At 37.0% G+C, this 24024-nt stretch overlaps 1 protein-coding gene across 2 annotated transcripts in view; it reads right to left on the reverse strand.

The window, feature by feature from the left end:
- BMP5 (bone morphogenetic protein 5) overlaps positions 1-23589 on the reverse strand; it is a 54580-nt gene extending 30991 nt beyond the window's left edge. For both annotated transcript variants that reach the window (XM_036380597.1, XM_036380596.2), the window contains exon 1: positions 23106-23589. In XM_036380597.1, coding sequence (XP_036236490.1) covers positions 23106-23589 — 484 coding nt within the window. The remainder of the gene's footprint in view (positions 1-23105) is intronic.
- Between the last annotated feature and the right edge of the window lie 435 nt (positions 23590-24024).

Consider the following 24024-nt stretch of genomic DNA (forward strand, 5'->3'; position numbering starts at 1 on the left):
GAAGCAGTTAAGCCATATAAATTAACACAAGTTGTACTCTAATGGCATGCACGTCATCTTTCCAGTGGTCAGAAGAAGGAACTGTGGGTCAGGGCCGAGTGGTCCTGGCACCCCAGCAGCATAGATGTACAATTCTGGCTTGACAAGTCCCCTCAAACCTGTTCTTGGTGGGCAGGTGCAGCTCCCATTGCTTCTGACACTGCCACAGTTTAAAATAAAAAAGCAAGCCTCGTGATTGCTTAATTGAGGTTTCTACAGAATTTTAAGAGGAACAAACCAGATGATTTTAATTTATAACTGGTTTGGGTCTATTTCTATTGTCTGCTGCAGTTCTGATTCTGATTTAGGAGCAACTTTTGCAATGGAATATGTGTTTTGATGTGACGACGGAAACTACAGGCCATAGTACTGGCTGATGATCGCCTTATGGGATTCATACTTCAGATTTTAGGGATGTGGAAAGGAAAATGATCCATGGTTTCCACTTCCACAGAGTACAACATATCATTGACCTATGAATAAGCTGTCCTCCGTTGGAAGACAGAATTTCTGTCTTCTGGAAAGTTCTACCTGCCTGGTGACATACGTGCTTTGTATAACTGATGGTGGACAAAGTCTAAAATGCAGAGTTGGGATCTGGTTTTAGATAACCAACTAAACATTTATGGCTACACTCAGCTTCCCTAAACACTCTCTCCTGTAATCCCAGCTCTTTGACTGCATTTTAGTCCTCAGATCTGAGGGAGGAACAATGTCTGTTCTGAAAAAGCACATATTTGCATTACTAAATGCTACATGTATGAATAATGTGTAAATTATTACAATATTTATACTTACATGCTTATATATACATGCCTCCCAAACAATTCTTTCTACAGACATAACGTGTATGTGTTTGCATGTATATACATATAATTATATAATTTTATATATAAACCTACATATCTGTATTATTATCATGTATATGTTGTCTTACAAAATAGAAATCCACTAAAAGGTAAAAAATAATTTTGGGCTTGACATATAAGGGTATAGTTATGGACATATTAAAGTGGGAGCTATTGAACGAAAGGTATTTAACACTATTTTCAGAGCAGTAGTTACTAGTTAAGTCACCTGTGGTCATGTAACTAGTTCTTTACAGTGTACTTCCCTGTCACCTTTTCAAACCCTCCTTGCTTTCATTAGCTTTTTTTTTTTTTTTTACATACAAGTCTGTATTGCCTTAAGAACCACAAAAAATAAAATATATAGGCTATAAGAACACTTTATCTTCAGTGAAAATGAACTTTCTCCTGGCTGACAAAAGGAAAATTGTCTGCTAACTGTGAGGTTTACTTGGCTCAAGTGCATATTTTGCTTACATGGGTTTGCCATCGAATGCTGTGCAGAAAAAGTAAAGCAGAAAAGCAGCAGAAGCATGTAAACTGGCTGCTCTGTAGCTGAAGATGGATGGGCTGCTACTGAAGAGAAACAGGATACAGTCTATTTAGCAGCTCCACTGCCCGGTTCTAAACCCTGAGATATATACAGAGATCTGACTTAAGGTTTGGGAGTTGTTTGCTTTTTTTTTTTAAATACCCATGTAAAGCCTTTCATTTCAGGGGAGCTTGGCAGAGATTAGCATATGCAAAAGCACTGAGCCGGGAGGGTTTTTTCTAGTACAAAGAGCGTGCTCCAAGTTTCTGAGGTTATAACTGAGCATTTCAAAACTGTCATGGAACAGATATGTCAATAACCTTCAAATCAGAACTATATTTAACACAGACTTAGTATAGTGCAAACCTTTCTGCTGTCTCTGGATAGTATTTTTTCAACAAGTATTTACCAGCACATATAGCACTGGTAATACATAAGCACTACTCACTATGAGTAAATACTGAACAATTAAACACTGAATGAAAGGTTTAAATGCCACTACTACCGGACAGATTGATTTTTATTTGGGTTTGAAGCTTCCTTTTGTCTAGTTTCTACCAAGTACTTTCTAATTAGTAGCATCAGTTTTGAAACAGTAGTTGTCTCCCTATATGTTATAGTTTGGACAGAAGCCTCGACAATACCCTTAACAGTATCAGTGGGGATCTCTCAGGATCACTCACAACTGCTGAAAGAATACTGACAGCCACTTTCTGGTAGGCCTCAAATTAATTGTTACAACTCACACAGATAGTATTTATCTGTGTTTCCACATATATACCCAAGGAAGATGCAGCACTGTCATCTGAAAGGGACACAAGTTCAAAATTTCTCTGGTTCGAGACAGCATTTACAGGCAGGCCAGGACTTCAGAGCAGCAACAGTCTGCAGAAGTGAGGGGCTGTAGGAAACACTGAACAACACTGAAAAAACACCCCAAGTCCAAGGAGGTCCCATCTGCAGTGAACCCAGGATGTCCATCTACAGATTTATATCACCCAATGTATAAAGCAAAAAAAAAAAAATTGTACACAAATGTAGACAACTTAAAATCTTGCATTATATAGCAGACTACAAAAAAAGAGGTGATGGTGATGTTACAATAATGACCAATAGTTAGAATGGTAGACAAGTTTAAAAAGTAAAATACTATTTAATGATAATGAATATTTTATTACTGAAAATAATACACAAATCTTGGTCCCTTCTGCATCTAATAAATGCCTTGTCAGGCAAGACTGTGAATGCTCAGTAGGGTATCTGCCAGGTCCTTCGTCCTGCTGAAATAGCATGAAGTGCAGGGAAGCACCATTTCTCAAATATTTTTATTTCACAGGCAAGAGCTTTTCAACACTGGCAGCCTGAAAAACACAGGTTAAAATTTTCAAGTATTTGGTCCTTTCAGAATGTTCTCATGCCATTCCAGCCCTGCTCAGTACATCTGCCAAAATGCATTTCTGTGGGACAAATCACAGCGCCTAAAAACCAGTTGAACAGAAAATCAGGAAGTATTTTTTAATCATTGGAGGAATAGAATTTTTCTAAGTAAAAATAATAGAATATTAGGGGCAGTTCTGATTACAAAAAAAAAAAAAGAAAAAATCTTCCTTTGCTCTCATTGGTCAGGATTCTTAGCATTGACTTTTAAAAATGGCATTTTTATACCACCTGAAATTAATATATGTAGCACGACAGTTACATCAGACAAGTCGTGGCTCAGGGGAATATCACAAACACCTGTGTGTAAGATGGGAAAGAATGATATTTTCCACCCATGTGGCAAACTGATGAAACATTTACACTGTATTAACATTAAGTCCAACTCTAAGAAGAAAAAAGTCAAATTTACAGGAAAAAAGGTATTTTGGAAAAGAGGTCTTCTTTTACACCAAAATAAAATATCATGCATTGTTTTTCATTAACAAAACTATTTATTTTATGAGGGGAAAAAAATAACAACTAAAAAACACCGAAAGCACTTACATAGATGTATAACAAGTAATCAGTATTTTAGAAATTCAGTTATAAATGTCTGATTATGTTGACTGAGCTTAAAAATTATAAAAACTGCTAGCAATGAGTTTAGGTCATAGTGCATGAGGGACTATTAGATGTGCTCTTACATTAGTGATTAGCTCCACACTGATATGTGCTTCACTTTTCCTGAAAATTTTGGTGTGTGGCTGTGACGCATGGGCAAAGTGAAAGCTGCTTTGGCAAATGGGTAACAAACCAAAGATATGCTGAAAGACACGTTATAATTAGTTGATTTTACAGTATAACATCCCAGGATCCCAACTGGCTTCACAAACAGTGAACCTTCACTAATCAAATTAATGTCACTTTTTAACTATTAAATCTATGTTCCAAGGCAAAATGGAGGGTTTACAGACCTGTGTAACTAGAAAGGGTCATTTAGACTAATCTCACTGAATTTCACTGTTTGACTCTAAATTCTTTGTATAAGTACTAAGTAAACCAGCCAGTTTTAATCACTCCAAGGTGATAAAGTTTACAGTAAGCTGATACACTACAAACGACACTCATTTACATCTTGAATATAATGAAATGATAGTTTATCTACAGTGAACACTTGTGGTTATCTGACCAAAACAGGTCAAAGGTTCCAGGCATTTTCTCCTGAAATTACTCAGTGCTGCCTCTAATGACTGATAATTGAAAGCAGAGACTGGAAATATCAAATGTGGTAGGTGACAGATAAGCAACAGATTAATGCAAGTACTCTGTTACAGGACACTGAAAGGTCAGAGGCCCTAGGAATTAGCTATTGTGCTACTGTGAAAAGACAGACATCAAATAACTGTTTACCCCACTCTTGCTCTTCACTCTCTCATTCAAATTCCAGTATCACAGATGAGACTGTTTAGGGTGACCCCCCTTTCATAAATTAAGGCAACAAATGTTTTGTAGGGTATGTAGAAAGGGGAAAAGTGATTCTAGAGAAGCATCCAGCATTTAAAAAAACCAAAATAAAACAGCTATGCTAGGTGTAAATATCTCAATGAAGTGCTTCTGAGAGAAGTTAAGGACATTAATAAGAATGTCATTCTCAGTTGAAGAGAGACCAGATTACAGATTCTAAAATATATATTTTTGTATTTTTAAGCTTTGTAACTTTTTTGGCTTGTAGAAAATTAATATCAACTTTAAAAAAAATTACTTTATCTGGGAAAGCATACCTTTCATTTTTTCACCCTGGAAGTCCTAAATATGTACAATCTAGTCAATATTGAAGTAAGGGGCAGCCATTTCATCCCGTTCATTGGCCTTTGAATGAGGATTACAGTCTTCTAGAAAGGGTTTTAAATCAGGTGAACTTTTAAAATCCAAGAATGAAGAAAAAAAACTTCCCAAAGTAGTGATTAAAAAAAAAAGCAGCAGACTATGATTCTACTTCCCTGAGCACTACTGCTTCACTAGGTTTATCTGTTTTTTAGAATGGTAAGTTTCCTGATATGAACTCAGGGAATCTATTTTGAGTTAGACATTGAGATTGAAAAAAACAGTTACCTGTCCTTAAAGCATTGCTTTGGACAGCAGAGATGGCTGCCTGATATGGTCAGTGGAGAGACAATTCTGTTTGTTGAGGGTCAGTTGTCTTGTACCAGCCAGTAAACAGAACAAGAGTTTGTTTACATTTCCTCTTTGGTCCACTGCAGCTCCAGTGGATAGTCCTTGCTCAAAGGACAGTTCAATCCTTATCAGCTGATGTCAGTGACTGTGTCCTAACTGCCAGGATGCCAGTAACCCAGAAATGGGACATCCTGAGAAGAAATGCAGAGGTTGAGGTCCAAAACGAGAATGAAATGGGTTTTTGTTCCCACGCCTGACTTCTTTTTATTATGTGACATTAGACATTTACCATTTACATCACCATAATCAATTCAGCTGAGTATTTTAACTACAAACTTCCCCACGGCATGTCTTCCATTTAGGATGAAGTAGTTGTCACCTCAGAAACTTGGTGGGATGGCTTGCACAACTGGAGTGCTGCTAAAGATGGCTATAAACTCTTGAGAAGGGATAGGCAAGGAAGGAGAGGCAGTGAGGCAGCCCTCTATATTAGGGAATGTTTTAATTGCCTAGAACTTAATAATGGTGACAGCGGGGTTGAGTGCTTATAGGTAAGGCAAATGGCAGATATCCAGGTAGGAGTCTGCTACAGACCATCCAGCCAGGATGGAGAGGCAAATGAAATGTTCTACAAGCAGCTGGGAGAAGTCTCCCAGTCACCAGCCCTTGTTCTCATGGGGGACTTCAACTTGCCAGCTGTCTGCTGGAAATACAACACAGCAGAGAGAAAACAGTTTAGGAGGTTCCTGGAATGTGTGGAAGAGAACCCACTCACACAGCTGGGAAGGTGGATATGCTGGTAGTGAACAGAGAATCACTGGTGGGTGATGTGATAGTTGGAGGCCTCTTGGGCACAGCAAACACAGAATTATGGGGTTTTAATGGAGTTTTTAATTCTGAAGAAGTAAGGTAATGGGTCAGCAGAACTGCTCTTCTGGACTTCCTGAGGGCAGACTTTTGCCTGTTTAGCAGGCTGGTTGGCAGAGTCCCTTGGGAGGCAGAATGAAGGACAAAGGAGTCCAGAAAGGATGGATATCCTTCACGAGAGAGATCTGAAAGACCAGGAGCAGGCTGTCCCCATGTGCCAAAAAAACAGTCAATGGGGAAGAGGAGCAGCCTGCCTGAACAAAGAGATTTGGCTGGAAATCAGAAAAAAAAAAGGGGAGTTTATGCGCTTTGAAAGAAGGGCCAGGAAATCAGAAGGACTCCAAGTATGCATATGCATGGCCAAAACCCAACTATAATGTAATCTGGGCACTGCCTTAAAACACAATGAAAAGGTTGTTGTAAATAGATCAGCAACAAATGGAGTGCAAAGGAGAATCTCCATACTATTGGATGTGGGGAAAAACACAGTGACAAAGGATGAGGAAAAGGCCGCAGTACTTGATGTCTTCTTTGTCTCAGCCTTTAATAGAGCTGGGCCAGTTGTTCTCTGGGTGCCAGCTCCCTGAGGCTGAAGACAGGTACAGGGAGCAGAATGAAGCCCTCAAAGTGATGGACTTTTCAGTGAATGTTTAATACTTTGAGTCAACGGTCCTTTCTCAATATAAATGATTCTATATGAAAAATGTAGGCAGAGGTTGAAAACAGGAGTCTCCAAATTACATTCCACACATATCCTATCTTAGACATGAAAGTCATTGTCAGAAACTTAATCTACATTCAGATCCCCTTCCAACTGGAGCAAAGCTGTTTCCCTTATCAGTAGGGATTTTGCTTAATTAGAAAGGGCAAGTCTGGAGGGTTTTTTTTCATTGCAACAGTTCTGTTTCTTAAAAACTGATTTATTGCAGTACTTTTTAGTTGAGTTTCTCTGCATTTATTATAATTCTATCGTTTTATTTAAAGTAATTATATATTTACAGATGTGGTTTTGAAATAATAATGTAAATTACTTTCACATGAAACTTTCTTTTCAAAACACAAAGAATAAAGTTTGATCAGTCATGTACAGAAGCTAGATACACTGCTGTAAATTTAGAGTTATTTCACTAAATCCTTTATTTTCAGGTCAGCTACTGACATAAATGAGCAACATTTTCCTATTTTGTTTACCAAAATTAGAGGCAGTTTGAAAATTTTTTGATGAAATACTATGCAGTTAGTGACAGTTTTAAAAAATTAAATACTTATTGAATCCAAATTTTTAGTGGTTGAACATGCCTTCTATAATTGAACAGACATACTGAACTGTATAAATTGCATAGTAATTAAAATCAAGTCAATGAAAACACCTTCAACAATGGCAATATAAAGCAAGAAGGAAAAGAAAAAGGACAATAAAAAAATCAAACAAAACACCAATTGCCTTTTTTCTTTTTTCAAAGCAAAATTATTTAACTTATTGGTTTTTTCTCTTTAACCCTCAAAGAAATGCATTTCAAAATCCCATAATTTATAAAAAAAGAAACAGTTTTACTGTATGAATGTATTTTAATCAAGCACTTAGTATTACATCTTTTGAGAGTACTGTTCTATTATTAAAATGTTCATTTCTTCATTTTGTTATTGTAGTCAATAAGATCTCATAGATCCTTGCCAATTAACAAAACACACATTCAGAAACTCCAAATAGCGTAAAGACTAAAATATTAAGGTGGACTTTCAAATTATGTGATTTCTACTTTCTAATCCCCTCAAAATGTGCATGCAATATTTTACATTTATAAATAAATGTAAATTAAAAATAAATGTGTCACTTTAGTAAGTGATAGACAGTACCCAGGTAAATAATGAAAGTAATACACCCATGCTAATATATAAGTGAATATGTAAAAGGATAAGTTTCTTTTTTTCTTCCATGAATTATTTTCAGAATTAAAACTCAGTTAATAGTTAAAAGCTTCCAGCATTCACCATGAGAAGGAAAGTGTTCCCAGAAACCATGTAACAGTGCCTGCCAGCAACTTTTATAAGCAGATACCTAAAGAAACGCCTCCATCAAAGAGGCATAACTGGGCTTGGCTTTCTCACACACAACCTCCCAGGTGATCTGGACACTGTGAGATTACCCATGATACCTTCTTGCTACTTTACATTAAATTATGGAGTGAAGCAGAAGTTTTAATGAAATTGCTGGTCTTCATTCAAGAGCCAATGTTTTGTTAAAAATTTCATTGCTAAACATGTGTTATTCATTCAATTTACTCTTCCAAGTCAAATGCACTTGCTCAACAAGTCAAAACAAGTGCTGCACTGCAGCTGGTCCAATGATAATTAAATGCTGGAAGGCTTTCAGTTGTTGATACAAAATAAGTGGGAAAGCATCACCCTGCCTTTCTTATGCTGCCTTGAACCCAGCGAAAACAAGAGGAGAAGTAACCAGACAAAGAGATTGAGTTCTAGAAGTGAACAGAACTTTGAGAGTCTAAGGTTGGGTGCTGTCACAATCCTAACATAAAGGATGGTTGCCAATGTGATTCCTCAAAATCTCCTTTTTCTGATGGTTTTGACTGTATAGTGCACTGTATCTTTCAACCTGACAAATGCAAATCTTTCACTCCAGTTGCTCAGCTGTAGCACAAAGCACAGCAAAGGATACAACTGCACATATGTGCTATTTAATCTCTAATAAATAAGGACCCTGTGGTTTCTTTGTTGTTTTAAGACACACCATATTACAAAGGTACTCCAATCACAAATACATGTGTTAATCTAAATCTACTAGATTTCTGATTGTGTTCAGTTTCATCAATGATAAATAAATCTTTACTTGGAAAAAAAGAACTCCACAAAGAACCCTCTATTACGTAGTTCTGAGTTAATGCATAGATAAATTAGCTAATCCTTACACCACCCCCACTTCAGGTTGCTAATTTTGCCTGCTGTTTTCAAAGATGTCTATTTTGCCTCACCTTTGGGAAAGCCAGTAAATTTTGATACCATCTGTCAACAGACTTCCATTTTTTCTCACATTTAATTCTGTTTTTCTATAATCACAGATCATCACAAAGAAAACTAACAATTATTGCCAGGTTTCTGACTGTGTGTGAAAGTCAGGATGTCAGATCAACACAACCTCAAGGTTAACAAATGACAGAAAAAAAGATCCCTCTTGGGTTCAGCTGCAACTGAATAGAAACAAAAGTTATACCTCTGGGATCAATGGTCAGAAAATAGGTGTAAGTTATAACTGTTTTGACACTGTAAAAGTATACAGATGGAACATAACTTCTGAGGAGGGTGAAAGGGCATATATCATCATAGGGCAACTGGCAGGGGAGGAAAAGCTAAACATTAAAGTGCACTCTATCTTCTCACATCTCCTCAGTTTCTGCTCATGTTAACCCTCTGCTCACTTCCAGCCAGAGGTGGCAAGCCACTCTACCATTTACCATTCACCCATGTTGTCTAATAAACTCCATCTCTTCTCTGCTGTGGAATTTGTTAGAAATGCTTCCATGGAAGTTGTGTCTGAACATTAAGCTGGATATGACTGGACAGGCAATCTTTTCTGCTTACTCTGTGCTCACATCTGAGTATTTAATATTACCCATACTCATTAACACTGACCAAACATTCCAAAGAAACAGTCCAGCTGTAACAAGGATAAAGAAGGAAGCCCTCAAGAACATCTCATTTAGAAAGTAGAAGAAGGCTTCTTTACATATAAGAAATCAAAAAATTTTGCCAGACTATATTATAGACAGGATATTAAATACAGTTGCAAAAAATAGCTGCTGACAGGCCATGCACTTAGTTATTCTGTTAGCTTGGCTCAAATAAAATCAGAAGCCCTCTGATTTATACTTTGGTTGCAAAAATGTATACTGGGCTAATCACTACACTGAGCCATCTCCTTAAAATTAAAAATGTAAGGAGACTAAGTTTCACTTTTATAATCTGTTGGCCCTTGTTTTGCAGGTTTGTCCAGCACACTCTTGCTGTTGTCCAACACCAAGGAGCCACCTAGGAGAGCCTAAGAGGTGGTGCTGAGAAACAGAGCAAGGGGGCCAGAAGCACAGCAGGGGCAGGACCTCACAGACATTGTACTGGAAGAAAATGGGAGGAAGGTGAGGAGGAAGAGCAGATAGGAGACTGGCCTGGGGTGGTCAGAAGTGGCACTTTGAGATGGCAGGTTTTAACAGCCAGTTTGGGATCTGTCTGTGGTTGTAACAGCTTGTTAATACGGATACAAAATGTACCCTCTCCTCTGTAGCTCTGTCAGTCTAATCTGACCATGATTTATGCCCACAGAGATAATTTCACCCCCATATGGAATAAGTCCTCTCAAAAAGAAGGAGAAAAATTGTGTGTTTTTTTTTTCCCTGAAAGAAGCTTAAAACTTACCAAAGCTAATTATCTTTTTGACCCTTTTTCTGGGCAGAAACTCACAGATGGTTAGTGAATAAAATATCTCTGGACTGGCCATCCAGCATTACACCTGCACTGCCAAAGGAAAGGAAAAACAATCTTCACAAACAATGTGAAGAGCTCAGATTAACTTCAGGTAACACGACAGTAGGTTGTAATCCCTCATGGTAGATTCTTTTGGAGATTTGGGGAGAGAGACACAGGAGGCTCAAAATGACATAACAAGCAAGAAACTAATTTCCAAAGTAGAAAGTATGACATTTTGAGCACACAGTACTGTTCATCCAACAATTGTCTGATGCAAGATCATCACTCCTCTCTGAAAAAGACCCAATGATTGATGTCAATGTACAAGACAAGAGTAAGGGCCCCCTTCTTTGTAGCTACTCTGTCACAGAGTCACAGAGAGGCTGTGGTTGGAGGGTACTTGAGGAGATCATCTGCTCCTGGCTCAGGCACAGCCACCTAGAGCTGGTTGCCCAGGACTGTGGACATGCTTGTAATATTTCTGCATTCCAGTGTTATTCCACCTAGGACTGCATTTCTCCTATTCCTCACACAGTTACTTACAAACACAATACCTAAGCCAGTAGTAGAGGTATTACACCTATATACACCTACAATTGTGCTGTAGGTGTAACACTTCTCTGTAACAGCAAAGATGGTTTCCTGGAGCTTGTACTCTGCTGAGCTGATGTGCCCCAGTAAAACTTGTGTGTCTTCCTGAGCAGAAGGTAAGAATGAGCAGGGAGTGGGAACCTGACCTGAAATCTTTTTAATACCACACCACTAAGAATATTTCACATGCATTTCGTAGCAGCTGATCAACCTTTGCCCATGCTTGTGCTAAACCTGTGTTTCCACTAGTTTGGAAGTGACAACTGCTCTAATCTCTGGGGATAGGCTTAAAAAGGAAAAAACTCCATTTGTCAATCTGGAAGCAACACAGCCTTGTCTTTTGGATACATGCTTTCATTCCCATTTTGATGAAAACAAGCTCCCTACCTGCAGACAAGGAGAAGCAGCATGATTTAATTGAGGCTGTGGTAAATCTCACTGATATTATGATATAATGTTAATGATATAGTGATATGTTAATAAAAGAAGCTTCATTAATGTACAGATGGTAATGTAAATACAGCATGAACAGATCATAACTTGTTTGGCAGCTGTGCCCATGGAGCCAAGATTTCAGTTCATGAGTGTTCCTGTGTACTGGTTCCAGTTGAGTAATGAACGCCTTTTAGACAAGGTCTCCCATGCACACACACATCCTAATAGAACATCTTTTGTATTTTGCATTTATAAGGAATACATACAAATATGGAGGAAGTAGAACACAACTGTTGGGCAATCAAAATAGTGGCAGTATGCTGTCAATCCTAATGACACTAGTCTCTTCACTGTGGCCCAATGAATTGCAGCATGAACTTGAACTAACCAGCATCAAGATTAGCTCAGTTGGCCAGAGCATGGTGCTAATATGACCAAGGCTGGGGGTTCAATCCCCATATAGGCCATTCACTCAAGAGTTGCACTCCATTCTTGTGAGTCCCTTTCAACTCTGAATATTCTGTGATCTCTGTCTTTATAATTTACTACACAACATCAATTGTCTCTGGATTTTGTATTAACACATCTATATTTCTATAGAAAAATATATATGTACATATATTTTATAAAATTATAAAGATATTTAAGATATACTTACTTAAATTAAAAATTTGATATATCTAAAAATATTTGTCCTTGTAAATGGGATCTCATTATTATATATGGCCTCATTAAACATGATTATTCATTCAATAGATTAAGAAGTGATGAAAAAAATTACCTTTTGAAGAACCATAGTTGATAGCTATAGGATATAATATAGGAGATAACCAAAAAATTAAAGAAAATAATTTATTCTGAAATAATAATTATGTAATTTTAGATTACTGTGATATACAATACTGTATAGTGTCATGTTATACTAACTCAAAATTCTGAAAAGTAAATCAGTGCTTCCTGAATGTCATAATATTTAACTGTATGTTTCCAGGTATATTTTCTATTGCTTAGCACCCAAGAGGATTTAAAAATTATGATCTTTTGAATACCTTACTATGACATCCAGCAAATTACGTGTTTTATTTTTAATCACATAGGCTTGTAATTTAAATCAATACATAAAAAACATTTAACTATGTAAAAGCAATTGTGTCTAGTTGAACTATAGGTTTAACCTTTGCTATATGAAAGACAGTACAAAGTTTTAGCTTTCACAGTAGTGTTCAGTTCACGGTGACAACCATGGGCAGTACTGCATCAGCCAAAGAGCTCACAGCACAGCCCTAAGTAACTTATATTCTTTATCTAGAATTTGACTCATGCTGGATGATAAACCATTGCAATAATGCCGTAATGATGTGCAATTAGCCACTACAAACAATTAATTTTTTATGGCACTTCATTCTGCAAGAAGTCTATTGATCACTGTTATAATAAAACAAAATTGAAGATGTATTCTTTTGCCTTGCCTTAAAATTTTGGGACTAGATTTTTTCCTGGTAATGGTAATTTTATAGCTTTTTTTCCCTTTTTCCTTACTGTATTTTTGGAAATCAAGTTTACTACAAATGTGTGGAAAGTAAGCTATGGAACAACAACAGAAAAGGACACACACACACACACATATATATATATATATATTATCACTAGAGAGAAGTTATATGGCCAATGCCATGTGTTTCAAAAGCCGTCAGCTATATGAAAAGCATTGTAAAATAAGAAGTGCTTGAAGTTGTTTTCTGAGCCTTTAGACTGACCATTTTCAAGAACTGCAGCTCTTTCTGGGTGTTGATTTGTTTTAATTTTTGTTTTTCTGCAGCTGCAGGGGATAATTGCTGATCTTTAATGAAACCTTAGATGTGCTCATAAATCATCAATGCACAGAAAATCTCATAGCAAATATTATCTAAGTCTCAAATGACTCGTGGGAACTGGCAATTCTATGGAAGCATAAGAAACTGTGAAATTTTGGAAAACTACAGAGATATCATTTGTGCAAACAGAGGCTACTCTCTTTTATATCATCAAATGTGAACTTCAGCCCTTGCAGTACTGTTGATATCTCACTCCTTTCTTGATCTCTTTGGAGAAACAAAAAAGTGTGATTTTATTCACAGAAGTACCAACAATCCTAAATGGAAAAGGACTGCTTTAAGGACCTAATTTTGCCATCGACTGGACAAGCCACAGCTCTCATCAGTCTCACTACAAGATTACTCAGCACCTCATACCACTGAATTCTGCTGCCGTTTTAGTCTTCAGGTCTTTGGAGCAGATCCATAAACTCGCCTCCTTATTTCAAAATGTTACAACAGGATGTAATTAAGTACAATTAACAAGGAGGTCAAATGGTCATCTGATAAACACTGGTCCAAACAGGCAGCTTGAAAGGTCAGGGCTGTTAAAACCACATAGTATTGATGGGAAAGAATATTATGATTTAAGGAGGAAAAAATTCCAGTGACTAAAACTGAAGAGATTTACATGCTTTCTATATTACATACACAAAGCCATGCACACAGACTGATATGCATGCGCAGATGACTCAGAGACACACAAACCTATATTCTGAGAACAGGAGCTAAGCTAGCCACACTTCCTCTCTTCACTACACCAGAACAAAAATCTCAGTTTTGGTGCTTACATTCCAGTGCCTCTTTCTCATTTTCATTATTTTGTAAACTGTAGTTTAAGAACAGCAAACTTGTTGCCCTTATAGAAGAGCCTTTTTATCCCTTTCTAAAATAACATTTGAGATCACCATGATGAAATGCAAGGTGTTGTGAGGCTTTTAGAAGCAAAGTATTTTACAGAGCACACAGCCAGTGTAAAACACAAAAGCTGTAACAGTCCTCTGCAACTTCAAAGAATGGCAATGCACAGAAGAGAAAATGAACGCAGGAGTGTTTGCCCATCTTCATTTTATGGACTGGAAAACAGAAGCACACTGTTTTCATTCTCTATCTGAGGCTCTTCAGGATTTTCCTATTAGGTTGCTCTGATATTTCACTCTGACTCAGCTGGGGTGGGACTGACTCACTGCAAAACCTTTGCATACATTTAATTTTCATGTATGAGGCAGCAAGGTAACCTGGTCAGGAGCAGCAGATTAACCTTTGGGATCACTGGTACGTTATGACTTGTAGTTTTTGACAAATATTCCAGCTGAGCTAACCTTGGGAACAACCTTCCCAGAGCTATGTTCCTGCTGGATCTCTACCATCCTAAATCACCCCAAAGACTACAGCTGGTTTGGGGTTGTACGCTGGACTTGGACTTGCTCCCACAGCGATATCATCCACACTTCTGTTCTCCCACTCGTTCAATTTCTCAGCAGCTAGTGTTTTTGAAAACTCTGACACCAGAATCTCATGGCTCTAGGCACCAGATACAATCAGATACCATCTGCCCACTGCTCCAAAATCAGAGTCCCTGCTAATTCAGTGTCCCTGCTCTTTTGTTTCTAAGGCCTAGAACAAAACAGAAATAGGTTTTTTTCCCAGAATTTTATTCTTTCTCAGGACAGAATTTAACACCTCTAAGTCCAAAAATTATGCCATTCACAATTGAAAAAGTCCAATAAAATGAATTTTTAACTTTATTTTGCAGTATCTTATAGGGGCATACCCCATGTGTATTTCCCCTCCATTTTTGTTTTAATGGGTATGCCTAGACAAATTGCTCTTAATTTACAATAATTACTCTGGAATAGGGGTACAGTTTTACCAAATCATATGAATTTAACTTCATTAATTTGACTACAGTCAAATATCTGAGGAATTAAAACAACAACAATTTCATTTAATTGACCCAGTCAACAAAGGGATATAATTACAGAATCATCAAAGCTGGAAAAGACCTTAAGGTTCTCATGGAGTCTGAATAAGTAATATTGTCAAGTCAGATAAGGATAAACCTTACAGAAATTTCAGTTGTACAAATTTCTTCCTCATCCTGACTCTCTTTGAATAAGAAAATGATGTGGCATTTTGCTTCTGCAAAGTCACTGGTTATTAGCTACAAATACATATCATGAACCAGCACTAGCTGTCCTGGTTAGTTTTCTAGGCTCTGACTCATTAATAATTTTTGCCTCAGTTTGCCTTGAATTACAGTGGGAAAAAAGTAGAACCACATTTTGGTAAGGTACCACATGTGCCTCATATACCACATGTGTATTAAGTGGTATAGTAGTGGTTAATAAAGCCAGGTTCTTGATCTCTTGGACCAGAATAATTGCTCAAAAAGAGCTGGGAACTAAACACCAAAATTCACCTCTTGGAGCATCTCTCAATAACTAGGAAATTTCCAAGTGGAAAGCTGAGCTACAAAATCTAACCTTTTCTACTTTTATTACAGTCATGTTTTGTATAGAAAAAAATCATAATTCAGTACAAAAAAAACCAGCTCTTGCTTGGTGTACCCCACCCACAAACTTAAATAATGTAGTTGTCAGGGTTGACAAGTTCTGCCTGCTGTAGCATTTCTGTGTTTTATAGGAAATTTTAACCAGGGGTGTTATTTTAAGAGATGAGCAAATAGGGAAACCCCATGGCCTAGCCAATAAATATGAACTTAAGGTGCAATGGAGCACTCATAAATATGACTCAGAACAAGGGGATTCATTGTTTCTCCTGACCCCTCTTAGCTGCTCCTCTGATCTCAACCTCTGTGTGCGTCATGGCAGCCCTCATCCTTTAACCTGCGGTTTTTAAAAGCGGCTTCTAAGTTATTTACGGCTGCAAACGTGAGTAGCCCGTCTGTGTACTCCCAGCACATACATACCGAAGGCTGGGGGGAGCTGCATTTTGTTTTGCAAGGATGAAGAGTTTTGCCTGGGAAGCCAAGTGCCTGGGGAGGCTGAGGTAGCTGCTCTGCCACAAGGGATTCAGGAGAAAAGTGCTCCCTTTGCCTTCAAGGCTTACTCAGAGAAGAAACCCACAGCTCTGCTAATTTTGCCTTTCATTTGTACAGTATCTCTCTTTATCATGTTCTTTGCTCTTTCTCCATTGCATTCACCTTCTCCCTACATGACTGTCCTACTGGCATGGGAAATGCTCTCAGTGCTGCAACATCATGCTCCACATGAGGCACGGAGGAGCAGGACTAAATCTTCCAGCAATTTCTGCAGAGGCTGTTTCTCTGTTGTGAACCTTTCCCATGGTATTCAGCCCTGCATGTTGGCTGCTACCTACTGGGAAGAGGGATGTCCTCCTTCTAAAGCCTAGCCTGTGCTTTGCTGCTTTTCTGTCATGCTTGCTCTCATTCCTTCCCTCTCCATCTCCTGCACTGTCGCCTGGACTCACCACTTCTCAGCCTTTAATCCTTTCTGCAGCCAAATGCCACTGACATAAAACTAAAGTTCAGTGACCCTGCCCAGGCAGCAGGGGTTAGAGACAAGGGAAAGGACAAGGAGGAGAGGATAGGGAAAAGTGTGGGAAATAATTATAAAGTCTGGTAGCAGCCAGAGCTCTCCTGAAGCCCTGGGGAGCCTTTCTTTAGCTGGAGGCTGCAATTGGCACTTCATAAACTGTTCATTCTCAGCTATGTGGAAACACCAGACAACACCTAGAATGATCAGACTGCAATCAATCATCTTTTTTCCAAATTCTATTAGTATGTGGGCCTATGAAAGCAAGCTGAAAGGAACTGCCATGGCTACAGAGAAAAGAGAAGGGAACTGCCCCTGTCATAATTACCACCATTACTCAGGCAGTAAGTAGGCAGGTAGCCACATTAAAATTCTTTGCATGAGTTAAGATTCAGAGAAAATAATAACAGGAGCAATAAGTGTGGGAGATGGCATAGATGCCAAAGTTGTCCAGTTATGTTAGAAAACAACCCAGAGTTTAGGGAGAGAACCAAGAGGCTCTCCATCCAATCCATGGCAGGATTCCTCCCCTAATACTCTTCACACAGAGATGTCTTCACAAGCCTGCCTTTTTCTCTTTCATGGTTAGCCAGAGTCACTGCCAGATTGTGTTTTCCTGGGAAAATATGCACTGTACAATACATGCAATCCCCCAAACCCCACCCAAAGTCTGTGTTTAGTCTGGAAAGGAACACTTTCTAAAGAAGAAGCGGAACTGGGTCAGCCGTTCTTCCCAATGGGAAAAATATTAATAATAATATATATTTTTATATATCCATACATATATATATAGCTTTTCACCATGCACGTCTAACCATCTGCTAAATCAGTTTCTCTTCAGTTATCTGCAAATTCTTTCAAACCTGTCGGCAAGGAGAGTCAGACAGTTTTATACTCCAGTTAATGGAGAGCTTGACATTTTTTTGGCTGGGTAGATACAATAATTTACTTGGATTTAAAGTGTTAACTTTGGCAAAAAAATTAATTACAGTTATAAAAACATTATTTTGTTAGATGATATTTATGGATCACACAAACCTATTTTGAGGTAGAGCTATATAGTACTTCAGATTCATGTAACTTGAGAGATTTCAAAGGAAATATAAAGTATTTCAATATAAAACAACAAAGGTAGTGCAATTCAGAAAAGGGATATAGAGGATATTTCTTTCTAAAAATTAAAAGCAATCTCCAAAAACCTGTTCTGCCACTGCACAAAAATTGGTTAAAACTATAATGAATTGTAAGTATTGGATGAGGATTTTTAGCTCATGTCATCCTGTGAGTACAGTCCTTTTGTTCTAGAAACAAAAAAAGTATTTTACAAGAGTTGTCTTAATATTTAATTTGATCATAGAAAATTATTTCATAATTCATAGTTATTTTTAATGCCTGACTGTACTAGGTCACATGAAATTCATTCCGTTCACTCACTGGATGATAAAAATTTAATAAAGGGAAAAAAAAGTCTTAGAATTTTGAGATGTCAAGTGATGTCTACTTCGAATGAAAATTAAGTGAGACCTCCTTGATCCAATTTGCTCTAAATGTTATGTAAAACAGTGAAAAATAACACCTTATTGACTTGGGGTTGCCATTGAATAAAAGCTTCACAGACGTTTTCTCATTTTTTCTCAGTATTGATCCAATTCCACAATTAAAGACATGGGGTCTATTTGTAATTTAACAAGCTTTATCTCTGCAATAGCATCCCTCTGTTCAAGGCAAGATAATAGTGCTCTTTCCATCACTTCAGCTAAGGCTGTGTCAATATTTTCATTAGAAGCCTGGCTTTATACACTAAAACTGTACCACAGCCAAAGAAATTCATGTACGGTTAAAATTAAGACAGCAGCATCTGAAATCCTATGGAAAAGAAAGAAAGTGTGCTCATTCCTGAGCTTTAGGAGAGAAGTTAATGATCCTGAGGCCTTTTTGCATGTATCCTTCAAACCCCTTCCTCAGCTCCTGGCATTTTATAGCTTAGCACTCCATATTCCTCGCTGATGATATGTTAGCTGTGAGTGGAAGGTTGTAGAAACTGAATTAGTTTAATTTAAGAAACGAGCTACTATGTATGCTCAGGGTCTAATTGCAGTAAGGAATACTTTCTTTTTCATGTGTAACAAAAATATATTTTTACAGGTATTTGGTGTGGATTGATGTACTATAGGTTTCTCAAAGTAGCTGTAAAATTTGTTCTATATCATGTTAGCATTCTGCAGTGAACACAATGGGCTATAAATCTTTTGAATTTATGTATTTACTTAATGATTCAGGTTTTAAAGAAGCATATAATCTGTAAAACAGTGTTCAAAGTTGGGATAGAGAAGCTGGAGAAATATGAACAGTCTTCTCTGCCTCAGACAAAATTTCCATTGATTTCAGTGTCTGGTTTAAGAACTGAACACAGCACATGCGGTTTCAAAATTATTCTAAGATTGTGGAATCATTCACATTGTCTGTGAAGAAGAAAAAATGTCTTTCTGAGGTGGGCTGGTTACTTTAAAAATCTCAGTAATTATTGTATCCTTCTTAGCACATGTACATCAGGGGTCACAAATTTTACTGTGATCTTCACATTCAAGTTTTTGAAATTAATTTTATATGCTAAAAAAGAAAACATAACAGAAAACTACAAAAGCAGATATATATCTCCCATTTTATGGAAGGTTCATATCAATGAACAGGAAAATATGAAGAAAGCAAACAGGCTCGCTTAGCAAATGAAACAATCTGTTACGAGAAAAATTAACAGACGTGATGTAAAAAAGATGAAAAATACAGACCATTGGAATGGCTTGAGAAGAAACACCTAAGTATAGTGGATTTAATGATCGCTTTGATGATAATGAAAAAATCAGTATTTGAAATGTTTAAATGTAGTTTGCAAAAGGGCTGCTGTTTTTCCAAGCCTCATCCATGTAGATCTATTTTATCCAATCCCCCTCTTTTTGTAAGAGGTGAAGAGTGGGAACACTAACATTTATCTTAAAAAAGTCCTTCCCTAACTAAATTTTGAGTGAGCAAAAAAGTGAGTTGGACTGCATAAGTATTATTTGCCTGTTCTCTGGGAAATGGGGTATCCTATATATATCATTTTGGGAGACCAGCCAAAAAAGAAGATGCCAGAACTCTAAAGAGTCGGGGTTTTGCAATAAGACAATAAAATATTATAATAGGATAAAAAAAACACCCAGTCAGGAAAACAAAGTTCTGAATTTGAAGGTGATAGAATCAGATCTTTGAAAACCCCAGTGTGTTTAGTGGAGGATTTATTCTTTGACTGCTGGACCAAACCCAGTTAACTTCTCTGTTACACTCATCAATATTTATGGCGAGTTGCCAACACACACAGTCTTATACAAAACACAAGACAAGACAAAGTCTCTGTCTTGTTGTATCTTTCAAGAAAGAAAGATATGGAAATTCTGATAGAAATTCCAGTAGAAAAAGCAGGTGTTTACAATTTTAACTTCAGGAAAAGTAAATGTATTCTTATTTTTCTCCCTGGTTGCTTGACAGAATTATGATTGCAGTTCCCTTGATAACTATTTTCTAAATTTGTTTTTGAAAGTGAGGTATTTGCAGCTCTGACAGGTTGGGGTTTTAATCAAAGTTAGCATAAGAGTTTAATTTTTTATTCTTTAATATTAAATTATTTGGTTTTGTCTATTTTTCCTTTACTTTTTAATCTTTTTCAGTCTTTTCAATTCTTATGCTTAATAATTTCTATCCAAACTCTCAGCTACGTATTTCTTGTTTCAATATATATGTCTTAAATTGTTATAACTGGTACAACTATACACAAAAGTTTCAATTTAAAATATCATGATGATTAATAGAGTTTTATAATTACAAATTATGTAATTAATGATGTGCAAGTATGAACATGGTGAATACTATTTTCAGAGCAGATTTATTTGATGCAAGTTGTCTGGGGCTTCAATTCTAAATCCATTTGAGTTATTACTCTGCTGCATCAGCATTTATTGATTTTAAGGTACAGCATTAGCATTCACTTATCACTGCATATTTTTCCCCATTCTCCATTAAAAGAGCTTGCCCTCATCTGTCACAATCTCATACTGCATAAATCATATAAAATGGTTACTTGTTTCCATGATTTATTTCATTTTTATGTTAATTATACTGAAACATAGGATTGTTTAATAAAAACGTTGAAGCTAATCTATATTGGTCATCAATATTTTTTACGCATTTTACACCATGGAATGTGTGATATACCACAATATCCAACTTGCATGGAAGGGTATTCAAAGTGAATTAGGATTTAAACTAACTTAGAGCTGAGACACAATTTAATTTTACAGATGCCAAATCAAACCTGATATTTACACAGTATTTTAAGTTAATGGTGTCTATTAATATTAATCACTAGATAAATACAACATCTCAGTCCCAGTTTTCACAGTTTTGAAACACAGGATAAGCTTTAGCTTCTCAGAATTACTTTCTTAGGGCAGCACTGGCATCCCAACAAAATAAGACAAATATTAGAAAATTCCTACCCAAGGTAAGACTCTCAGTGGAAACCTGAGTTCTTCCAGAGAAGGTTTTTGTCTGGGAAAGCACAGTAGGATCAGCCTAGGACATATCTGACTCTGAAACTTCAAAGACTTCTACTCATTCACTGCAAGAAGTCCTATTGTAATCAAAGACATTTCTGAAATCAAAGGCTAGGTCCCATGTAAATAGTCCTCAGGGATGCTGATGGAATGGTCCCTGATATATTTACAGAGGGTACTTCTCAGGACACACAAGGAATATTTTTGCAGGATCAATGCCTTGACTAATGCTGAGGATAAGAGCATTTCTAATTTTTCTGTATAACTTTACTATTTTAAATAATATTTACTATTCAGCTGACTCCAGATGCTCTGGGTAAATCGAGGCACACAATGTTAATTTAAAAGTAATGCATGAGCAATATATAACTGTTTCCTAATGATATGGAACACATATTCAAAAAACAGATTCCATTTCATTCCTAACCTGCCATTTCCGGAGCAAAAACAACAAGCAAATGTATTTAGAGGTGTGGACATTTGTTACTCATAAGGAAAAAGATCTCAGACTTGAACACCTCCTTGTCAGCCAAATAACAAATGAAAAGTGATTTTATTATTATGGAAAATAAACTCTAGAATGTTACTTTACTACAATTTTAGTATTTGGAGTATTAGTATTTACTAAAAACCTGGTAGACATAAAAAGTACAGAATGTGTGTGATAAAATGAAGGTATTTTGGAACATGTGTCGCCGTTAAAAAGTTTCTACAGAAAGTATTACCCTGGAAAACAAGAGTTCATCAGAATTTGTTCCAGCTTATTGTGAAACTTCACATTTTCAATTAAATCTCTTGCTATTCCGGTCCAATGAGAAGTGGCTTTTTTAGCCAAATTTATGAGTCCTGCAGCATTTCAAATACTTATAAAAATACTAAATGGATTTCTTGAATTATTTGCAGCTTTCTAGATGAGACTTAAGTTATGCTTTAGTAAAGAAATCTGTAACTGCTTTATTCTCCAACAATGTAACTGGCAAGCATGTTTATTACACTCAGAAGCCAATATAATTTAGTTTTATCAGGGTCTCTATCAGAATTTATATAATTTTCAAAAGCATTCTTTGCTTGCATGTTTTTGGTGTTTAATAGTCTACTTGTCATTTAATTTATTTATGACAGAGAAAATAAGAACCATTGTAGATTCTGAGCACCATAGCAGTATAATAAAACACAGCCTGTTGTTATTAAATAGAAATAACAAAGGAACAGCAACAGATTATTTAAAATCCAGCCATTCAACTAAAAAGATAATAAAATTCTGACTCTTAACAACAGAAAAAAACCCCACCAAATAACCTAAGAATTTTTTTAATGGTTTAACTTTTCCCTTTTCATACCTTTCTAGGCTTTAAAATATTAACAACTGATGTTTGTTCATGTGTAAGCTTTAAGGAAAACACTGAGGGAAATAACTGAGCAATAGGCATAAGTGTTTGATTTTTAGAGATTTAAAAAAAAGGAGTTAGTTGGCCTAAGGCTAGAATTTTCATTACATCAATGAAAGAAAGAAAACAGAAGCCAGCAGAGGGAAGTTATAGAAACTGACTTTATATAAACAGTGAGAAAAATCTTTTTCCATGGCCACCTACAATGTAGCTACTTTACCATCCGTATGATTTTTCTTTTACCGGTGGCACCACAGCCCGGGCTCAATCCTGCTGTTTTAGAACAGGTTACAGTTCGGCCGAGAGGTTTGCCCTTCACAGGAGCAGGCTAACAGTTTGTCAGAGAGAGCAAAAACAAAAAATATTTCCACATACCTAAATTGACAAAGCTCATGACCATGTCAGCATCATTCAGAAAGTTGGTGTCGTGCAGGCTGGCTAAGGGAGGATTCTGTGTGGTCAGGGGGGTCATGCGAGATAATTGCATTCTCCGCGAATATCCATTTGGAGAGGCAGGGTATCCTTTTCGTATCCCTCTGCTCTCCCCTGCCATTGATCCCTTTAGTGAATACTCCAGCTCCTCAGAATCCTCTTCATTTGTCATGGCATTATACAGGTCCAGCATGAAGAGGGGTGCAGAAGAAGCCTGCTTTCCTGGTGAAAATGGTCTGGGTCTGTGAGGTAAACCCAGGATAGAGAGAATCTCTCTCTGAATCTCCCTTCTCTCATGGTTCCGCAGCCTCCTGTAAATAAAACTCGAATGGACATGATTGTCTCCTAAACCTCCCTGTGCGTGACCCACCAGAACCCAGCAATTCCAGAGCAAGCCCACGAAAGCTTTGAGCGCAGTTAGGTTCATCTTTGAAAAGAAAAAGAACAAGGAAAAAAAAAAAAAAAACAACAACTTTTCTCCTACTTGTTCTGAGTTCCTATGAGGTCTGCTTTCCCAGTAGTTGAAAAACAAAATTTACCTATTCTTCATGTCAATGTCATCTCTAAACGTAACATCGTAACATCTTTGGTGATTCCTCTCCCCCCACCCTGTTTAAATATTATGGAATGTGTCAGGTTGCAGTTATTTCTAAGAAAGCTGAAATTCAGACTTCCAATTTTCCACTGTTGTTATCGTTTTTTCTGCATTTATGGAGCAGAAGACCAGTATTTTGTCAGCTGACCTAGGCATTCCTAAATAAACCTTAGATAACCGGGTCTTTGGTGGGGAGCTGTATTAGCAAGAGATGTTCTTCTGACACATTGTAGTTCCCAGAGTTATCTTCCCTCGTTATTCTGAGTT

This window comes from Molothrus ater, chromosome 3 (assembly GCF_012460135.2).
Source record: "Molothrus ater isolate BHLD 08-10-18 breed brown headed cowbird chromosome 3, BPBGC_Mater_1.1, whole genome shotgun sequence".
NCBI classification, from domain to species: Eukaryota; Metazoa; Chordata; class Aves; order Passeriformes; family Icteridae; genus Molothrus; species Molothrus ater.